Source organism: Conger conger, chromosome 13 (assembly GCF_963514075.1).
Source record: "Conger conger chromosome 13, fConCon1.1, whole genome shotgun sequence".
NCBI classification, from domain to species: domain Eukaryota; kingdom Metazoa; phylum Chordata; class Actinopteri; order Anguilliformes; family Congridae; genus Conger; species Conger conger.
This window is the reverse complement of record NC_083772.1, coordinates 36,103,478-36,118,553: the sequence shown is the minus strand read 5'-3', so window position 1 is coordinate 36,118,553 and position 15,076 is coordinate 36,103,478. Positions and strand designations below refer to the sequence as shown.

The following is a 15,076-nucleotide window of genomic DNA, read 5'->3' as shown; positions in this document are numbered from 1 at the left end:
GCGTTTGCGATAACTTTCAATGAGTCTCTTACAGTACTGTGGAGGAATTTTGGCCGACTCATCTTTGCAGAATTGATGTAATTCAGCCACATTGGAGGGTTTTCGAGCATGAACCGCCTTTTTAAGGTCATGCCACAGCATCTCAATAGGATTCAGGTCAGGACTTTGACTAGGACACTCCAAAGTCTTCATTTTGTTTTTCTTCAGCCATTCAGAGGTGGACTTGCTGGTGTGTTTTGGATCATTGTCCTGCTGCAGAACCCAAGTTCGTTTCAGCTTGAGGTCACGAACAGATGGCCGGACATTCTCCTTCAGGATTTTTTGGTAGACAGCAGAATTCAGGGTTCCATTTATCACAGCAAGTCTTCCAGGTCAGAAAGCAGCAAAACAGCCCCAGACCATCACACTACCACCACCATATTTTTGGTATGATGTTCTTTTTCTGAAATGCGGTGTTACTTTTACGCCAGATGTAATGGGACACACACCTTCCAAAAAGTTCAACTTTTGTCTCGTCAGACCACAGAGTATTTTCACAAAAGTCCTGGGGATCATCAAGCTGTTTTCTGGCAAAATTGAGACGAGCCTTAATGTTCTTTTTGCTCAGCAGTGGTTTTCGTCTTGGAACTCTGCCATGCAGGCCATTTTTGCCCAGTCTCTTTCTTATGGTGGAGTCATGAACACTGACCTTAACTGAGGCAAGTGAGGCCTGCAGTTCTTTGGATGTTGTTGTGGGGTCTTTTGTGACCTCTTGGATGAGTCGTCGTTGCGCTCTTGGGGTAATTTTGGTCGGCCGGCCACTCCTGGGAAGGTTCACCACTGTTCCATGTTTTCGCCATTTGTGGATAATGGCTCTCACTGTGGTTCGCTGGAGTCCCAAAGCTTTAGAAATGGCTTCATAACCTTTTCCAGACTGATAGATCTCAATTACTTTCTTTCTCATTTGTTCCTGAATTTCTTTAGATCTCGGCATGATGTCTAGCTTTTGAGGATCATTTGGTCTACTTCACTTTGTCAAGCAGGTCCTATTTAAGTGATTTCTTGATTGAGAACAGGTATGGCAGTAATCAGGCCTGGGTGTGGCTAGAGAAATTGAACTCAGGTTTGATAAACCGCAGTTATGTTTTAACAGGGGGGGCAATCACTTTTTCACACAGGGCCATGTAGGTTTGGATTTTTTTCTCCCATAATAATAAAAACCTTCATTTAAAAACTGCATTTTGTGTTTACTTGTGTTGTCTTTGACAAATATTTAAATTTGTTTGATGATCTGAAACATTGAAGTGTGACAAACATGCAAAAAAAATAAGAAATCAGGAAGGGGGCAAACACTTTTTCACACCACCGTATGTGCGCACACCCTCCGTTGTGCACTCACTCCTAAAACACTAACTCAACCACACACTCTTGAACACTCCTCGCTAACACCTGTGCACGAGCGGCCATTTTGTCAGGTTTGGAGGGCACAGCCGTAACGCTGGCACAGAAGAGAGGGGCCTGGTCACAGAGTAGACCACAGACCACAGACCACAGCCTGATCACAGCGTATGAGCAACAGACCACAGCCTGATCACAGCGTATGAGCAACAGACCACAGCCTGACCTTATGGGTAAAAAGCCCTCCCCTTGCTGAGCTCCAGTGCCGTGATTACGAGCGACTGAACGTGTTTTTATTCCCGTCTCTCTGATTAGTCCGGAGGGAGGGGGGGGGAGACTCCAATTAGGGAGTGGGGTATATGATTAGACATGATATTTAAATGACATTCCACCGCTAAATGCTAATAAATATCAGGAACCTTTATATTTTTTATATTAAAAGATGTACAAAAAAGAGGATATTAAAAGCTAATGTAGACAATAGCGGAGCCCTTTTAAATGATGTGGAGAAAGGTTAAGGTGTATCTAATTACATTTGTTCAGGAGGATCTTATCAGCCGAGAGTACTGTCTGTTTTTTCACAGAGGAAATTATGACTGCTTTTTACCTGGCACTCGACAGACATACTGTACAGAGATGAATGCTCTAATGCTGGCTACACAGGGCACACGCAGGAACATAGATATACAATTGTTACTGTTGTAATAATTCAGTATTTAACATCATTACACATTATTAAACATTGGTTGTATAACATCGCGTGACATCGACTACTACTGATACTACATGTCTTATTTTCAATAACAGTTTCTTTTCCTGAAAAAATCCCTACAGAGAGCAGCCAAGTACAGCTGTAGCAGGGATTTGTAGAAAGGATCCACCAGGCACAATCTCTAATTTGCCCACATTTTGGTCAGAGGCCACCTTTAGGAATCACTAACACCTTCAGACTGGACAGAAAGTAAATTGATTGTGAGAATAAATCACATCTTCAGTTTCTTTGTTAGTTTTGTTTTTTTAGGGGGGGTGGGGGGGGGGTGACAAGTTGGACCCTGGAGATTTCACCCCAGGGTTGACATCTTTGGATTACTTGTAGCGCGGATTTTGAAGAAGTTTGCAGAGGTTCTAACATCTATTGCAGAAGTAGCCGACATGGTGCCTGCGGGGTGGTGCTTCCCACAATAACACTTGCATGAATGTAGAAAATAATTGGTTTAACATTGCACACAATGTTTATGTTTTAAAAACGTTTGTGTATGTATAATTTATAACTATTTTGAACCGTCTGGGGTCAAAGTTCAGATTGACGTCACATCGCTACGTCCGTGTCATTCACTCTGCGACAGGGTGACTGCCGGCTGCCCGTGATGATATCAGCCGGCTACGCTAACTACGGTGCAAAGCAAGAACAATGGCAGAAAAGTCTCATTTGTGTGGCATCTGTGGCACCAGCAAAGTGGCACAACACAGAGAGGCACTTCAGTACGACCCACGAAAACCTCAGTACTAACTACCCGCCAGTGAAAAAGTCAGAGGCAGCAACTGAAGCCTTGTTTAAAGCTGCACATTTTTTGACGAAGCACAAGAAACCTATTTCGGGTGGCGATGTACTGAAGGGAGCAACGACACTGACTGTTTAAAGACGAGAAGCGTGGGCCAGAAGTCATCTCCGCTTCCTCTGACGTCCAACTGGGGGCGAGTACGATCTCCAGAAGAGTGTCAGACGTCCAACTGGGGGCAAGTACGATCGCCAGAAGAGTGTCAGACGTCCAACTGGGGGCGAGTACGAGTACGCCAGAAGAGCGTCGGCTATGTCCGACAACCTGACAGAGCAGCTGGACCGAGACCTGAGTACTTGTCGGATGGATGTACAGATTAACAGAAATAAAATTGCATATAATATAATATATAATACATATAATATATATCTGTGTTTTCCTATGATCACTTGGTAAAACATTATTAATAATGTTTGTCAGGAATCATTAACAGTAATTAGTGAACATAGCTGCGTCTCCTGTAGGCGATTAAATGCATAATACTCATTATTTAAAGGTAAACCAAGCATATTTCAACAGGTAGCCCCCCACATGACTCTCTACCCTTCAGGAAGCCCTCGGCCTCAAAAAGGTTGGTGACCCCTGATCTACTGAAATCGCTGACTGGATAAAAACAGAACTGTGTTTCATTCCAGACAATTCAGCCCGTCATTGAGACTAAAACTCCCCGGGGGAGACGGCGCAAGAAGGTGGGTAGAAACTATCCTACCTTTGAAATGTACTCTTGCTTGTGTCCTTCCATGGTTGATAGACGCAAACATTTTATCCCCTAATCAGAAGGCCTATATTAACAGGCACGGCATGAATGAGCATGTGTTCTGTCTTAAAATAGGGATTGATGAATCCTGTAGGCTGTACCTGGTCTTTTTGGATTTCCAAGATGCTTTCGGCACACTGCTTCACAACGTTATGCTCAGCTCACTAGGGGAAATTCATCTACCTCAGGTGTATATTGACATTGTTAAGGATGTGTAGAGTGGCTCTTTCATTCAAATAATCTGTGGAAAACAGCTCACAGACCCTATAGCTCTCCATGTTGGCATTAAAACAGGCTCTCCATGGAGTGCAGCCAACTTTGCGACTGCCATAAATCAGTGGGCAAAGTGGCTGTACAGGGGTATGCAGATGACATCCAGTTAGCCCCCCATGAAGAGAGCGTGATAAAGAGCATGCTCTCTCAAACTGAACTCCTTCTGGTCAGGTTTGGAGGTGAAGGGCTGTAAGTGTGCTGCACTGTATGAGAGGAGGAGAGGAGGCAACCGCTGGTATCATTCAAAATCTGATAAAAAGCCCTAGGTTCACTGTGGCATCAAATCAGATTCTTGTATATTCTCTTCATGAGACGTATAAGTTTAACATAGCTGGCAAATGGAAGGAGCAGGTTAATGACATAATTTCTAAGTTTATTGCTAGACTAGCTTTGATTGACATTTCCCCATTACCACTGATTATGAAGTTTGTGTCACATTGTGTTTTTCCCACATTAATGTTTCAGATCACTTATTTTCACGTCATTGTCTGTTCCGTGTTTCTCACCGCATCCATTTGTCCATCCATATATATATATATATACACGTGTAGTTCTCCACAGTCACGTTGCTAGATTGTTATGTGTCAATTACATTCTCTCAAGCGTTTTCATGATTGTCTACTTTGTGGTCCACTTCTGGTTAAGTAGACTTCTGATTATTTGAATGCAGCTTCTGTACTCTGAACTTCTTGGCTTGCTAGTCTGTTAACAAACCTCTTGCCTGTGACAACGACAAAGCCTCTGCCTACCTCTCTGTGATTGTTTGCCGACGATTGAACTCTGTTTGTGGACTTACGAAAACAAAACCTAATCTCTACGTACTTCCTGGCTTCTCCGTGACAGTTGGAGGCAATTGGTCAGGTGGCTCTGTCAAAAATTCAACATCTATTCTCTAATGTTCATATTCTGTGTAACATATTAAGAGAGTTGACCAATAAGACAATATGTTTAGTCAAGAAATGGCTTGGTATAAACATTCATACCACCAGAGACCTTATTTTCCACACTAAAAGGGAGGGAGGGTTGGGAGTGCCAAATGTGGGATGGATTTACATTGCTTTAAGGCTCTCCCGTTTCCCCCCAAATTTCACTCAAATGTGAAATTTATGTCAGAGCATGTACATACAGTGTACACAAAAGATACATAAAAATATAGGCCTTCCAGAATGGGCTTTCAGAGCAGATTCTCCACCAGCTGACCACCTGCAAGCTGCCAAACTCCCTCGACGGCCATCCGAGTGGACACTCAGCTGAGGGAACGGCGAGCTGCCAGACGGGCCCGCGAACCCGACCATCTCCAGCCTCCTTCAGTCCCTCGTGCCGGGCGTCCTGAACCGGAGCCTGAGCCCATGCAGGGTGGGACAAACCCGTCTCTCACTACGTGTAATTTCATGTCCCATGAAATTATGTCCCATGAAATTACTATCATCGAAACTACCAAACCAATAATTACATTTACGAATATTAATGGTCAAATATATTAACATAGCCTGAAGGTTGTAAGTTCTTCGAAAGACTGACGTTAACGTGACACCAAAACCGGGTTTAATAAAATGTATTCATTAAACAGACAAACACAGAACATAAAAGTTGGGCTAACAGGGATTATGTGCTGCTCAATATAGAGAAGCTAGCCAGAAGACCAATACGTTTTTTTTTAAGTCAAATACCTAATAAAGTGCTCATTGGGAAAATAGGTTACTTTTTCCTGAAATATGTAGGCTATTTAATTAGCATGCTATGCACAAGGACACCTACGCCATACCTATAGCATATATAATAAATAAGCACTGTGTCAAGCACACATTTGCTAGAAGTCATTTTTGTTACGGAGTTACATCTTTTTGTAATATCATCACTAGCTAGCCTCCTAGCTGCTAGGAACCGTTTCTCCATTGAAATGCATGACTTCCGGTCGTTTGGTCGCTTCGCAGTGGAGAAAAATCCTTGTTTACGGCTATAAATGACTTCCGGTCTGCCGTTTTAGTTTTTTGGAGACTGACGGCTGGAGACAGGACAGGATAGGAACCAGGAACACAGGAGCAGGTCAGCAGGCAGGTAACAGGAACAGGAGCGGGCAGACCTTTTTCCATAACTCTGAAGGCTCTATTAGGTGCCTCTTAGCAAACTGTAACCATCCTGTTTTTGTGGCTCACCAGAGATTTGCAGCTTGCAGTCTAGGCTCTGTAATTCTGTATGTGAAGTAGTCTGTGGACAGTCATCACTAACCCATCCACACCAGCCTCCTGGAGCATGTTTCTGATCTGCTGGACAGGTGTTTAGGGATTTTTCTTCACTATGGTGAGAATTCTTCAGTCATCCAGTTTAGAGTATGTCTCTGGTCCTCATGTTGACAACAGACCCCAAAGGTAATCATAAGACTAAATGCTGAAGGCTACATTCACTAAGGAAGCAATTGAACACACCTGACTAATCAGGAACACCCCTTGTCCCAAACATTATTATGTGCTATGCATAAAAAGTTCTGTAATTTCTACATGGTGAAACCAAAATGCATAAAAAATACCCTTTAATAAATCTGCACATTAACCACATGTAAATAGTTTTGTTACAAATCTAAAATTGTGGAGCACAGAGTCAAAAAAATGCCTGTGTCCTCAGTGCTAATTAGGTTGACACTTCTTATGTAAATAAAGTCAATAAAGCTAACAAGCTTGTCTACGACCTGGACTTAGACAAAAAGACAAAACACTGTTTTCCTGTCTAATTATCTCTCTACTCACTGGGAATGCTTGTGTGTGTGTGTGTGTGTGTGTGTGTGTGTGTGCCAGGTGTGAGCATGTTTGTGCGAACATGTCTGCAAGCACATCGACATGTATATTCGATTCTTCAGGGTGAGTTTGGTCAGCAGAACAAGAGGGAAATGGAGATTGGCAAAGGATAAGTTCCGTACAGATATTAAGATCTATTGTACAGAGTGGTCAACCCTGCCCCCAGAGCGCCCCAGAGCCCAATGATCAGCTCTCTGTGCTAACACTTAACAACGTCATCCCATAATTAAGCAAAAACATCCGGCATGTCTCGAGGGAAATTGTATTACAAACAGCTTGGAAAAATACTACTTTGACTTTAGAATATGCATACTTCAACCTATTTTTTATTTTTTTACTTGAATCAGTATGGAACGCAAATAGGAAAGTTCCAAAACACAAAAACTATGCGTGTGGGAATTTAATAACAACGACACTGATGACTGAAAAGCACCACAGAAGAAGAAGATGAAGACAATTACGAGAGGGATGAAGAGGAGGAATTAGTGGAAGCAGATGGAAAGACCTCATTACTGAGAGGATGGGGGACCTCCGTAATGAGCCGGTGGCTTTTTGTCTTTGGCCCAATCTGTGCCTACTCTCGGGGCGGTTCACCCCTACCTCTGCAGAGGGGGGCCCATTCAGAGCCCTATCCCACCCCCGTGAGCTGTCCTTTTAATTGATCTTCACAATTTCCACTGTTTACATAGAAAGGATGCCCGCCGCTCGATTCACTGGAGGACTGCACAATTACGGGCAGATGCCCCATCCTGACCCCCATTAAACTGCGCGGGAGATGGATGGAAAACAGGAATTACAATTCTTGGGTAAAAAATAAGAAAATAAATATATAAATACATAATGAATGGTAATCTGGCGACATGGCCATCTGGGGGAAAAACAAGCACAAAAAAGTCCACAGAAGACGACTATCCCTGCATCTCGTGGAGTCTCTGCCATTAAAACCATGACTGTCCCCGTGTCTCATTGAGTCTCACCCAGCATCTGCCCGACACATTCACGCTTCCCTCGTGCAGCCAGTATCGCTGGTAATCGCAAACAGGTGTTAGTGATCTATATAAACCGGGTCTTTTCTAAGCCCGGTGCTTCTGTGTTACATTTCACGTCCTGGCATTCACAAAAGGATTCTGGGACATTCCCTAGTTAGGGCTGATTTTGGGGAACCCATTTAGGGCTTTCTAGTTTAGGGTTCTAGTTTAGCCAGCGAGGCTAACACTTCGTCAGTTTGATATCTCACTCAGAAATCTCTCACCTGGGTTATCAGCTCCTTTAGTGTTAGCAGAGCTGTCGGCTTGTGAATGGAGTTTGTATCACTGCTTAGTTATGCAATATGCAAGGTATACGGTGGTTGAAAGACGCGGACGTTTCAAAGTAAAACAAATCCCGGTCCTTCCTGTAGCTAGGTAACCGAGTTTATGTAGTGCCGTTCTTTGCCACGTTTGGGTGGTTACTAGCCTGGAGACTCATCGTCTGACATTTGGGCCGTTTGGTCTCATTATCTGAGATGTGTCATTCGCCTCGCTGATGAGCCGTTTCCCTTCAGGGTTAGCTGGAGGCGCATTTACTTCCGTTTTCACGTCTCATCCTTTCATTTCGTCATTTACCCACAGAAAGTACAAGTCTGTGGGAGAACTGTGTTACTTTATTCAATTAGATACGCAGACCACCCTTTAATTTGGGCTAGAGTTTTCGCCCTGGGCTGGGGTGATTTCTCCTGACTGTCGCTGCGCTTAATACTGCTGCTCTATGATTGGCTGCTCAGTCATGATTAGTAGAGTGGGTTAACTGCTTCCTCGCCGGTAGAAGTACGGGAGGCTGGGTGGCTTTATGCAATTACTTTAGTTTCTCTGTTGGTTACAAAGCTATGGTTGCGTTATCCAGAGACTGCACTCTTGAAACCATTATGAACAGCACAGTGGGTAGGGCGATGATGCCACAAATTAACACTGTGCTGTAGATAGAGCTATAAGGCAGTCTGAACACCATACTGTTCCCTGTGCGATGTTTAGGACTGTGTGTGCCTCTGAACATGCTACTATACACAATGCTGGGCGGCCACTCTGTACACAGAGCTGATCTGTTCACTATGTGTAGGGCTACATGTCAGTTAGAACATCCTACTCACTCAGTGCTGTGTGTAGGATTGTACGCCACACAGCGTTGCACTGTCTGTAGTGCTGTATGGCATACTGTCTGCGATGCAGGACCACCTGTAGCTTGGGACATGGATAGGGGGTTGTACCTATTCCCTTCTCGCCTCATTTTGGTATCTCTCTCACTGCTAGTAGGGCTAGAGGTGGAGTTTGCTGGGAGTCCACTTTCGTCATGACCTGCCATGTCACCAAGTTAGGTAGATGTCAGCCGGAGGTCTGGTTTCCGGTCCAGGACGGGCTGCCCTTGAATAGGCAGTCGCGTTATCTACCTGTTTTTACTCGCCTCAGATGCGCGCTCCTGGGATTACCAGAGGAGCGTGAGGCGGGGGGTTATTCGGTTGATCTTGGTCGTGTGTCGGAAGTCCCCTGCATTATTTCTGCATTATTTCTGCCCACCCGCCCACTCAACCCCTAAGAATATGTGCAACCTTTGTTGGGCCCCTGTCAAACTTTGGCGAAGGCCCTGGTTAGCATTAAGGAGAGGGAGGAACTACCCAGGGGATAAAATAAGGTTGGAGTGGTCTCTTTTACAGAATGCTATGTTGCATTTTTTTTTAAACAAACAAATAAACAAACAAACAACAAAGCAAAAGTGACCAAACTTAACTATCCAAATACTGCTTACCTAGCCAACTAAAAATACCGAAACACAAAGTAAATCACAAAGACAACAATTAAGGTTCACAGGGAGGTAGGGAGGGATGGGGAGAGGTGCTGCTTGAAGAGGTGCGTCTTCAGTTGCGCTTGAAGGTGGGGAGAGATTGTACAGTTCTGACCTCAACGGGGAGTTCGTTCCACCACCGTGGAAGATAAATGAGAAGTCTCTCACAATGAGAAAAGTCTCATTTGACATTTTGACAGACAGAGCTGGTGTAGACAGAGCCTAGTGGTTAACGGACATGACTGGTACCCTGAAGGTTGGCGGTTCAAGCCCTGGTGTAGCCAGGATAAGATCCGCACAGCTGTTGGGCCCTTGAGCAAGGCCCTGAACCCTGCATTGATCCCCGGGCGCTGCACTGTGGCTCCTAAGCAACTAGGAGTCAAATGCAGAGACCAAATTACCCCACAGGGTTCAATAAAGTTTTTCTTCTTCAAACTAGCAGAGGCAGTCCTGAACAGCCACGCTGAATTAATGTGCTCAGCACTACGATAGAGAAGCTCTTCTCAGACCTGTGGAGCAGCTCTGCGGCTCAAAACACACTGTGCGCATCACGTACTCGCTTCTGAAAACCCTGCAAAGCAAGTGTACCACACCGGAGGGCTGGTTGGAGGTCATCTGCAGCTCACTCTCGCTCGGCATACCTGCGTCTCACAGTGACCCACCTTTCACCCTCTGACTGTGGCTCACACACTCACACACTCACACTCAACATGGGAAATGCATAACCATTCAAAAGTTTGGAATCACCAAGAAATGTTTATGTTTTTGAAAAAAGTTTATACTTTCTCTAGAAATGTGTCTGTCAATTGTTGCTGTGGATCAATTTAAGGCAATTTAAGTATCAATTGCTTTTAAAAAACAAACATTTCGCAGTGAACTCATTTTTCAAACCTTACCCCACCCCACCCCACCCCAAACCAACACCAAAAAAATTAAAGACTACCATCTGCATGTTTTAGAAAAGCCATAAAAGTCGTGATGACACAATCTCACAAGACAGGCATTTCTCTCGGCTGCCACAGTGGAGTTCTGGACTTCAGGACCGTCTCATTTGCCACTCTGAATGTATCCGGTCCCTGTCCCCTTTTGCACTGGCTCGCGATGGCAGCTGTGTACGTGTGAACCCCACTGCCGACTGCAGACCTTCATGGCAGGCCTCCTGATCGACCAGTAGGGACTGCTAGAACTGGGAACCCTCTCTGACAGAAACCTCTGATATGGAGCTGCAGGCCACCAGATTCTCAGATGCCCTGAGGCTCATCCGTACCCCAGAGCGTGGAGCCTTAACCGACCTAGCCCCCGGCACCAGATTCTCAGAGGCCCTGAGGCTCATCCTTCACAGAACTAGCCCCCGGCAGCCCCACCAGAAGCACCGCTGTGGAGGCTCCAAGCACACAGGCACTAGATAGGGCAGCAGCCCATCAGCAGCCTAAATCAGCCACAGTTATGTGTGCACATTGTGTTTAAACTTTACAAATCACTCACGGATTGTGTGAGAGACACGATGTAAGTACTTTGCTTGAAGAAAGCTAAAACAAACATCAGGGATTGAACAGTAGGGCTTACCTCTATGTCTGTTCGTTGTTTTATCGAACATGAGCATGGCGTCTTCTACCTGCAAAATGGAGAAAAGAGGAGAGCAGGTCAATCCTGTGTCCAATACAGGTAAAGTGCGGGTCAGTCCAGTGTCTGTAGAGGCACATTTTCTAATCCTTATTTTTTGTATGTTTTATAAATTCTACAAAGTATAAGTATGCATTCTTACTACATTAAGACAGTGTACAAAACCGCTCAGCTAAAACATTCAGACTGCAGCATGTGACAAAGTGATAAGGAGAGGCTGGGTTTTGTGCTTGAAAATACATTGGGCAAAAGGTATGTTGACAGAGGAAGAGATATATTCAAGTGGGGGAATAACATGTTTACGAGAAAAGATACATTTTACAAAGCAGAAAAGATAAGGTATGACATCAAGCCCTGGCTTCTGTTTATTTAATGTGTCCATACCAACCCAACCCCCTGATCAGCAATCAATGTGACACACATACCCTTTGGTAGTAAACATCTTTAGAAATCCTGACATTGTACCTTGGATATTGTAGGACTGGAAAATGCATAGACAGCTTTAAAAATTCTGTCGTGTTAAGCAAAGCAACAGGTATAAAGAGGAACTGCCCCTCTTGCATTTTGGGGAAAATGTCGGTAAGCACATACCCCCATTCTATATTGGCTTGCAAGTGCGAATAAAGTCTTAAAATACTCTTTGGGGGTTCTTCACCCTCTGCTGAAATGGGAATAAGAGGATATTTCTACAACATGTCCCATACAGGTACAGAACAGGTCAGTTATATGTCTCATACAGGTACAGAACAGGTCAGTTCTGTGTCTCATACAGGTAAACAACAGGTCAGTTCTGTGTCTCATACAGGTAAACAACAGGTCAGTCCTGTGTCTCATACAGGTAAACAACAGGTCAGTCCTGTGTCTCATACAGGTAAACAACAGGTCAGTTCTGTGTCTCATACAGGTAAACAACAGGTCAGTTCTGTGTCTCATACAGGTAAACAACAGGTCAGTTCTGTGTCTCATACAGGTAAACAACAGGTCAGTCCTGTGTCTCATACAGGTAAACAACAGGTCAGTTCTGTGTCTCATACAGGTAAACAACAGGTCAGTTCAGTGTCTCATACAGGTAAACAACACGTCAGTTCTGTGTCTCATACAGGTAAACAACAGGTCAGTTATGTGTCTCATACTGGTAAACAACCGGTCAGTTCTGTGTCTCATACAGGTAAACAACAGGTCAGTTCTGTGTCTCATACAGGTAAACAACAGGTCAGTTCTGTGTCTCATACAGGTACACAACAGGTCAGTTCTGTGTCTCATACAGGTAAACAACAGGTCAGTTCTGTGTCTCATACAGGTAAACAGCAGGTCATTGCACATCGCCTCGGGTTTACAACTGGATATCAGCAGTGGGTTTTTTTATTTTTTATTTTTTTAATTAGGCAGGAAATGTATCAGTTGACTGTGAGCATGGCGAGTGTGACCCCCGGGGGGAAGGGGGTCAGAGAGACAGACAGGCAACAGCTGAGATTTGCAGAGACTCGAGAGAGGAACTCCTCCGTCTGTCGGATTAGATGACGCTGAATCTCAGGGTGGTTTCCAGAGGAAAGATCACAGCCCAATAAAATACGCTTTCTGTGCACCTGTCTCACACATCAAACACAATGATGATTCAGCAGGCCCAGGTCACACGGGTTCAGGCAGAACAGAGGGGCTGCCGGTTCAAACCCTGCATGGGGCATTGCCACAGTATCCTTCAGTAAACAGCCTGCTAAATAAAAGTGTCTCCACAGAGTTCTCCAGAAACGGCTGCACACAAAGCCAGCAGAAAACCATTTGCTTGATTTTCTTTTTCCTTTTCATCTCTCATTTTTTCTTCCCTGTTTTCTGACACCCGTCTCTCCTGACCTACAGTAGCACTTTAACAATTCAAGAAGTTTAAAGGTTCAAAAAGGAAAAACCTCCAAAAAGGCAATACCATTCCACTGTTGGGATACACCTCTCCTGTACAGAATGCAGAATGCATTATATTACCTGCTGGAAATGGATCAGGAGTATAAGTTTAAAAAAAAAAATGTTTTATGGAAGAGAGCCTGGTTGGGCAGGTGAACACACACACATCCATAGACTCTGACACTGTCAATCTGGTTGACTCTGCTGGGAATCCATGACAACAGAAAACAGGCCCACGGCAAAGACACATTTGTCCACACAGCGGAGGCCACTGAAACAGCTTGGGTTCATTTCCTGAGGTTGGGTCGGTTCCCACGGTTACTACACAGTGCGGTGTACTGGAGTTTACCCCCATTCACACACTCCTCTCTTTCAAGGTGAAACTGTCAGTCAAAATGGTCACAGGACATTGAAAGCATTAAAACTCACAGTTCTATCTGTAAAAACTATTTTACAATGTCATTGCTTTAGTTACCATGGTTCCTTATTTTATAACATGCTACACTGAAAGAAAAGCCTGACTAACACTTATTTGTTTAACAGTAGGCAATTTCGGACTCCTAACAGTCAAGAGAGCGTTGTGTATAGGCGGCCTGTAGCGTAGTGGTTACCCGCTACTGGGACCCACAAGGTCAGTGGTTCGATCCCCGGTGTAGCCACAATAAGATCCGCACAGCCATTGGGCCCTTGAGCAAGGCCCTTAACCCTGCATTGCTCCAAGGGAGGATTGTCTCCTGCTTAGTCTAATCAACTGTATGTTGCTCTGGGTAAGAGCGTCTGCCAAATGCCAATATTGTAATGTAATGTAATGTAAAAGAGAGGAATTGCAGCAACAAACACCCTCAAACCACAACACTGTGAATTTAAGAACTATAAACACAGGCAGAGGGTGAGTCAACATGTCAGGCAGCCTTTTTCAATGATAGGAAGGGATTTGTAATGGTCTTGTAAAAATGTTTTAACATAAAAATCTTACCTATTGCACCTTCAAATATTTGTTTAATTAGTAGTAGTCTCTCACGGAACCGGTAGTGTCCCAGGCGCAAAGCATGCTGGGAACAGCCCCCGGACACTACAATACATTTCCCTGCCAAAGCAGCTTGGACTCAAAAATGGGTTTTTATCAAGACATCTACTCAATTTTTCTCTTTTCTTCAAACCCCCCCCTCGCTCTCTCCCTCCACTCTGTCTCGCTTATATATATGGTAATTACATTAATCAGTACAAAATGCAGTTATTAAATCTGCTAATTGGTATGTAAATAATATCCTTCTGACACAGGCAGACCCACAATCCCTTTAATTTAAAAAATAAATACGAGTCTGTCAGTTTTCATTTCCGGTGACAGCGGTGGGCAGGCCTCGACGCGTCCTGGATATTACCGGCAAAGTGATGGAACCGCAGGCCGGCTGCGGCCGAACTGGGGGGGGGGGGGGCAGAAACATTGGCTTAACCTTGTTTAAATCCCCCCCCCCCCCCTCGATGTTACAGATGCACTGAGCCCGGGCAGCCAGCAGAACGCATCTCATCTGAAGGCAGCGCCGTGTGATTTTCCCTTTGATGAAAAAAGCAATGACAATTTCTCTTCTTTTACTGCGGATGGAACAGGGCGGGCAACAAGAGCTGGTCTTCCGCAGCGGTTACCCAAAGGGTCTGTGCAACCGGTCTACCTGCGTTTCACAAAGCAGGTAACGCATTCACATTCGGCAAACTACTCTGCAAAAAATATATATTTAAGCACACCAAAATTTGTACTTTATTACACCTGCTTATTCATGTGATTATCTAATAAGCCAATTGTGTGACAGTAGTGCAATGCATACAATCATGTAGATACGGGTCAGGAGCTTCCGTTAATGTTCACATCAACCATCAGAATGGGGAAAAATGTGATCTAAGTGACTTTGATCGTGGAATGATTGTTGGTGGCAGACAGGGTAGTTTGAGTATCTCAGAAACTGCTGATCTCCTGGGACTTTCACACA

General features: G+C 44.4%; 1 protein-coding gene across 5 annotated transcripts in view; it reads right to left on the bottom strand.

The window, feature by feature from the left end:
• The window catches only part of msi2b (musashi RNA-binding protein 2b), a 208,725-nt gene that overhangs the window by 100,260 nt on the left and 93,389 nt on the right, over positions 1 to 15,076 (bottom strand). For all 5 annotated transcript variants that reach the window (XM_061216701.1, XM_061216702.1, XM_061216704.1 and 2 more), the window contains exon 7: positions 11,139 to 11,187. In XM_061216701.1, the coding sequence (XP_061072685.1) occupies positions 11,139 to 11,187 (49 nt within the window). The remainder of the gene's footprint in view (positions 1 to 11,138; positions 11,188 to 15,076) is intronic.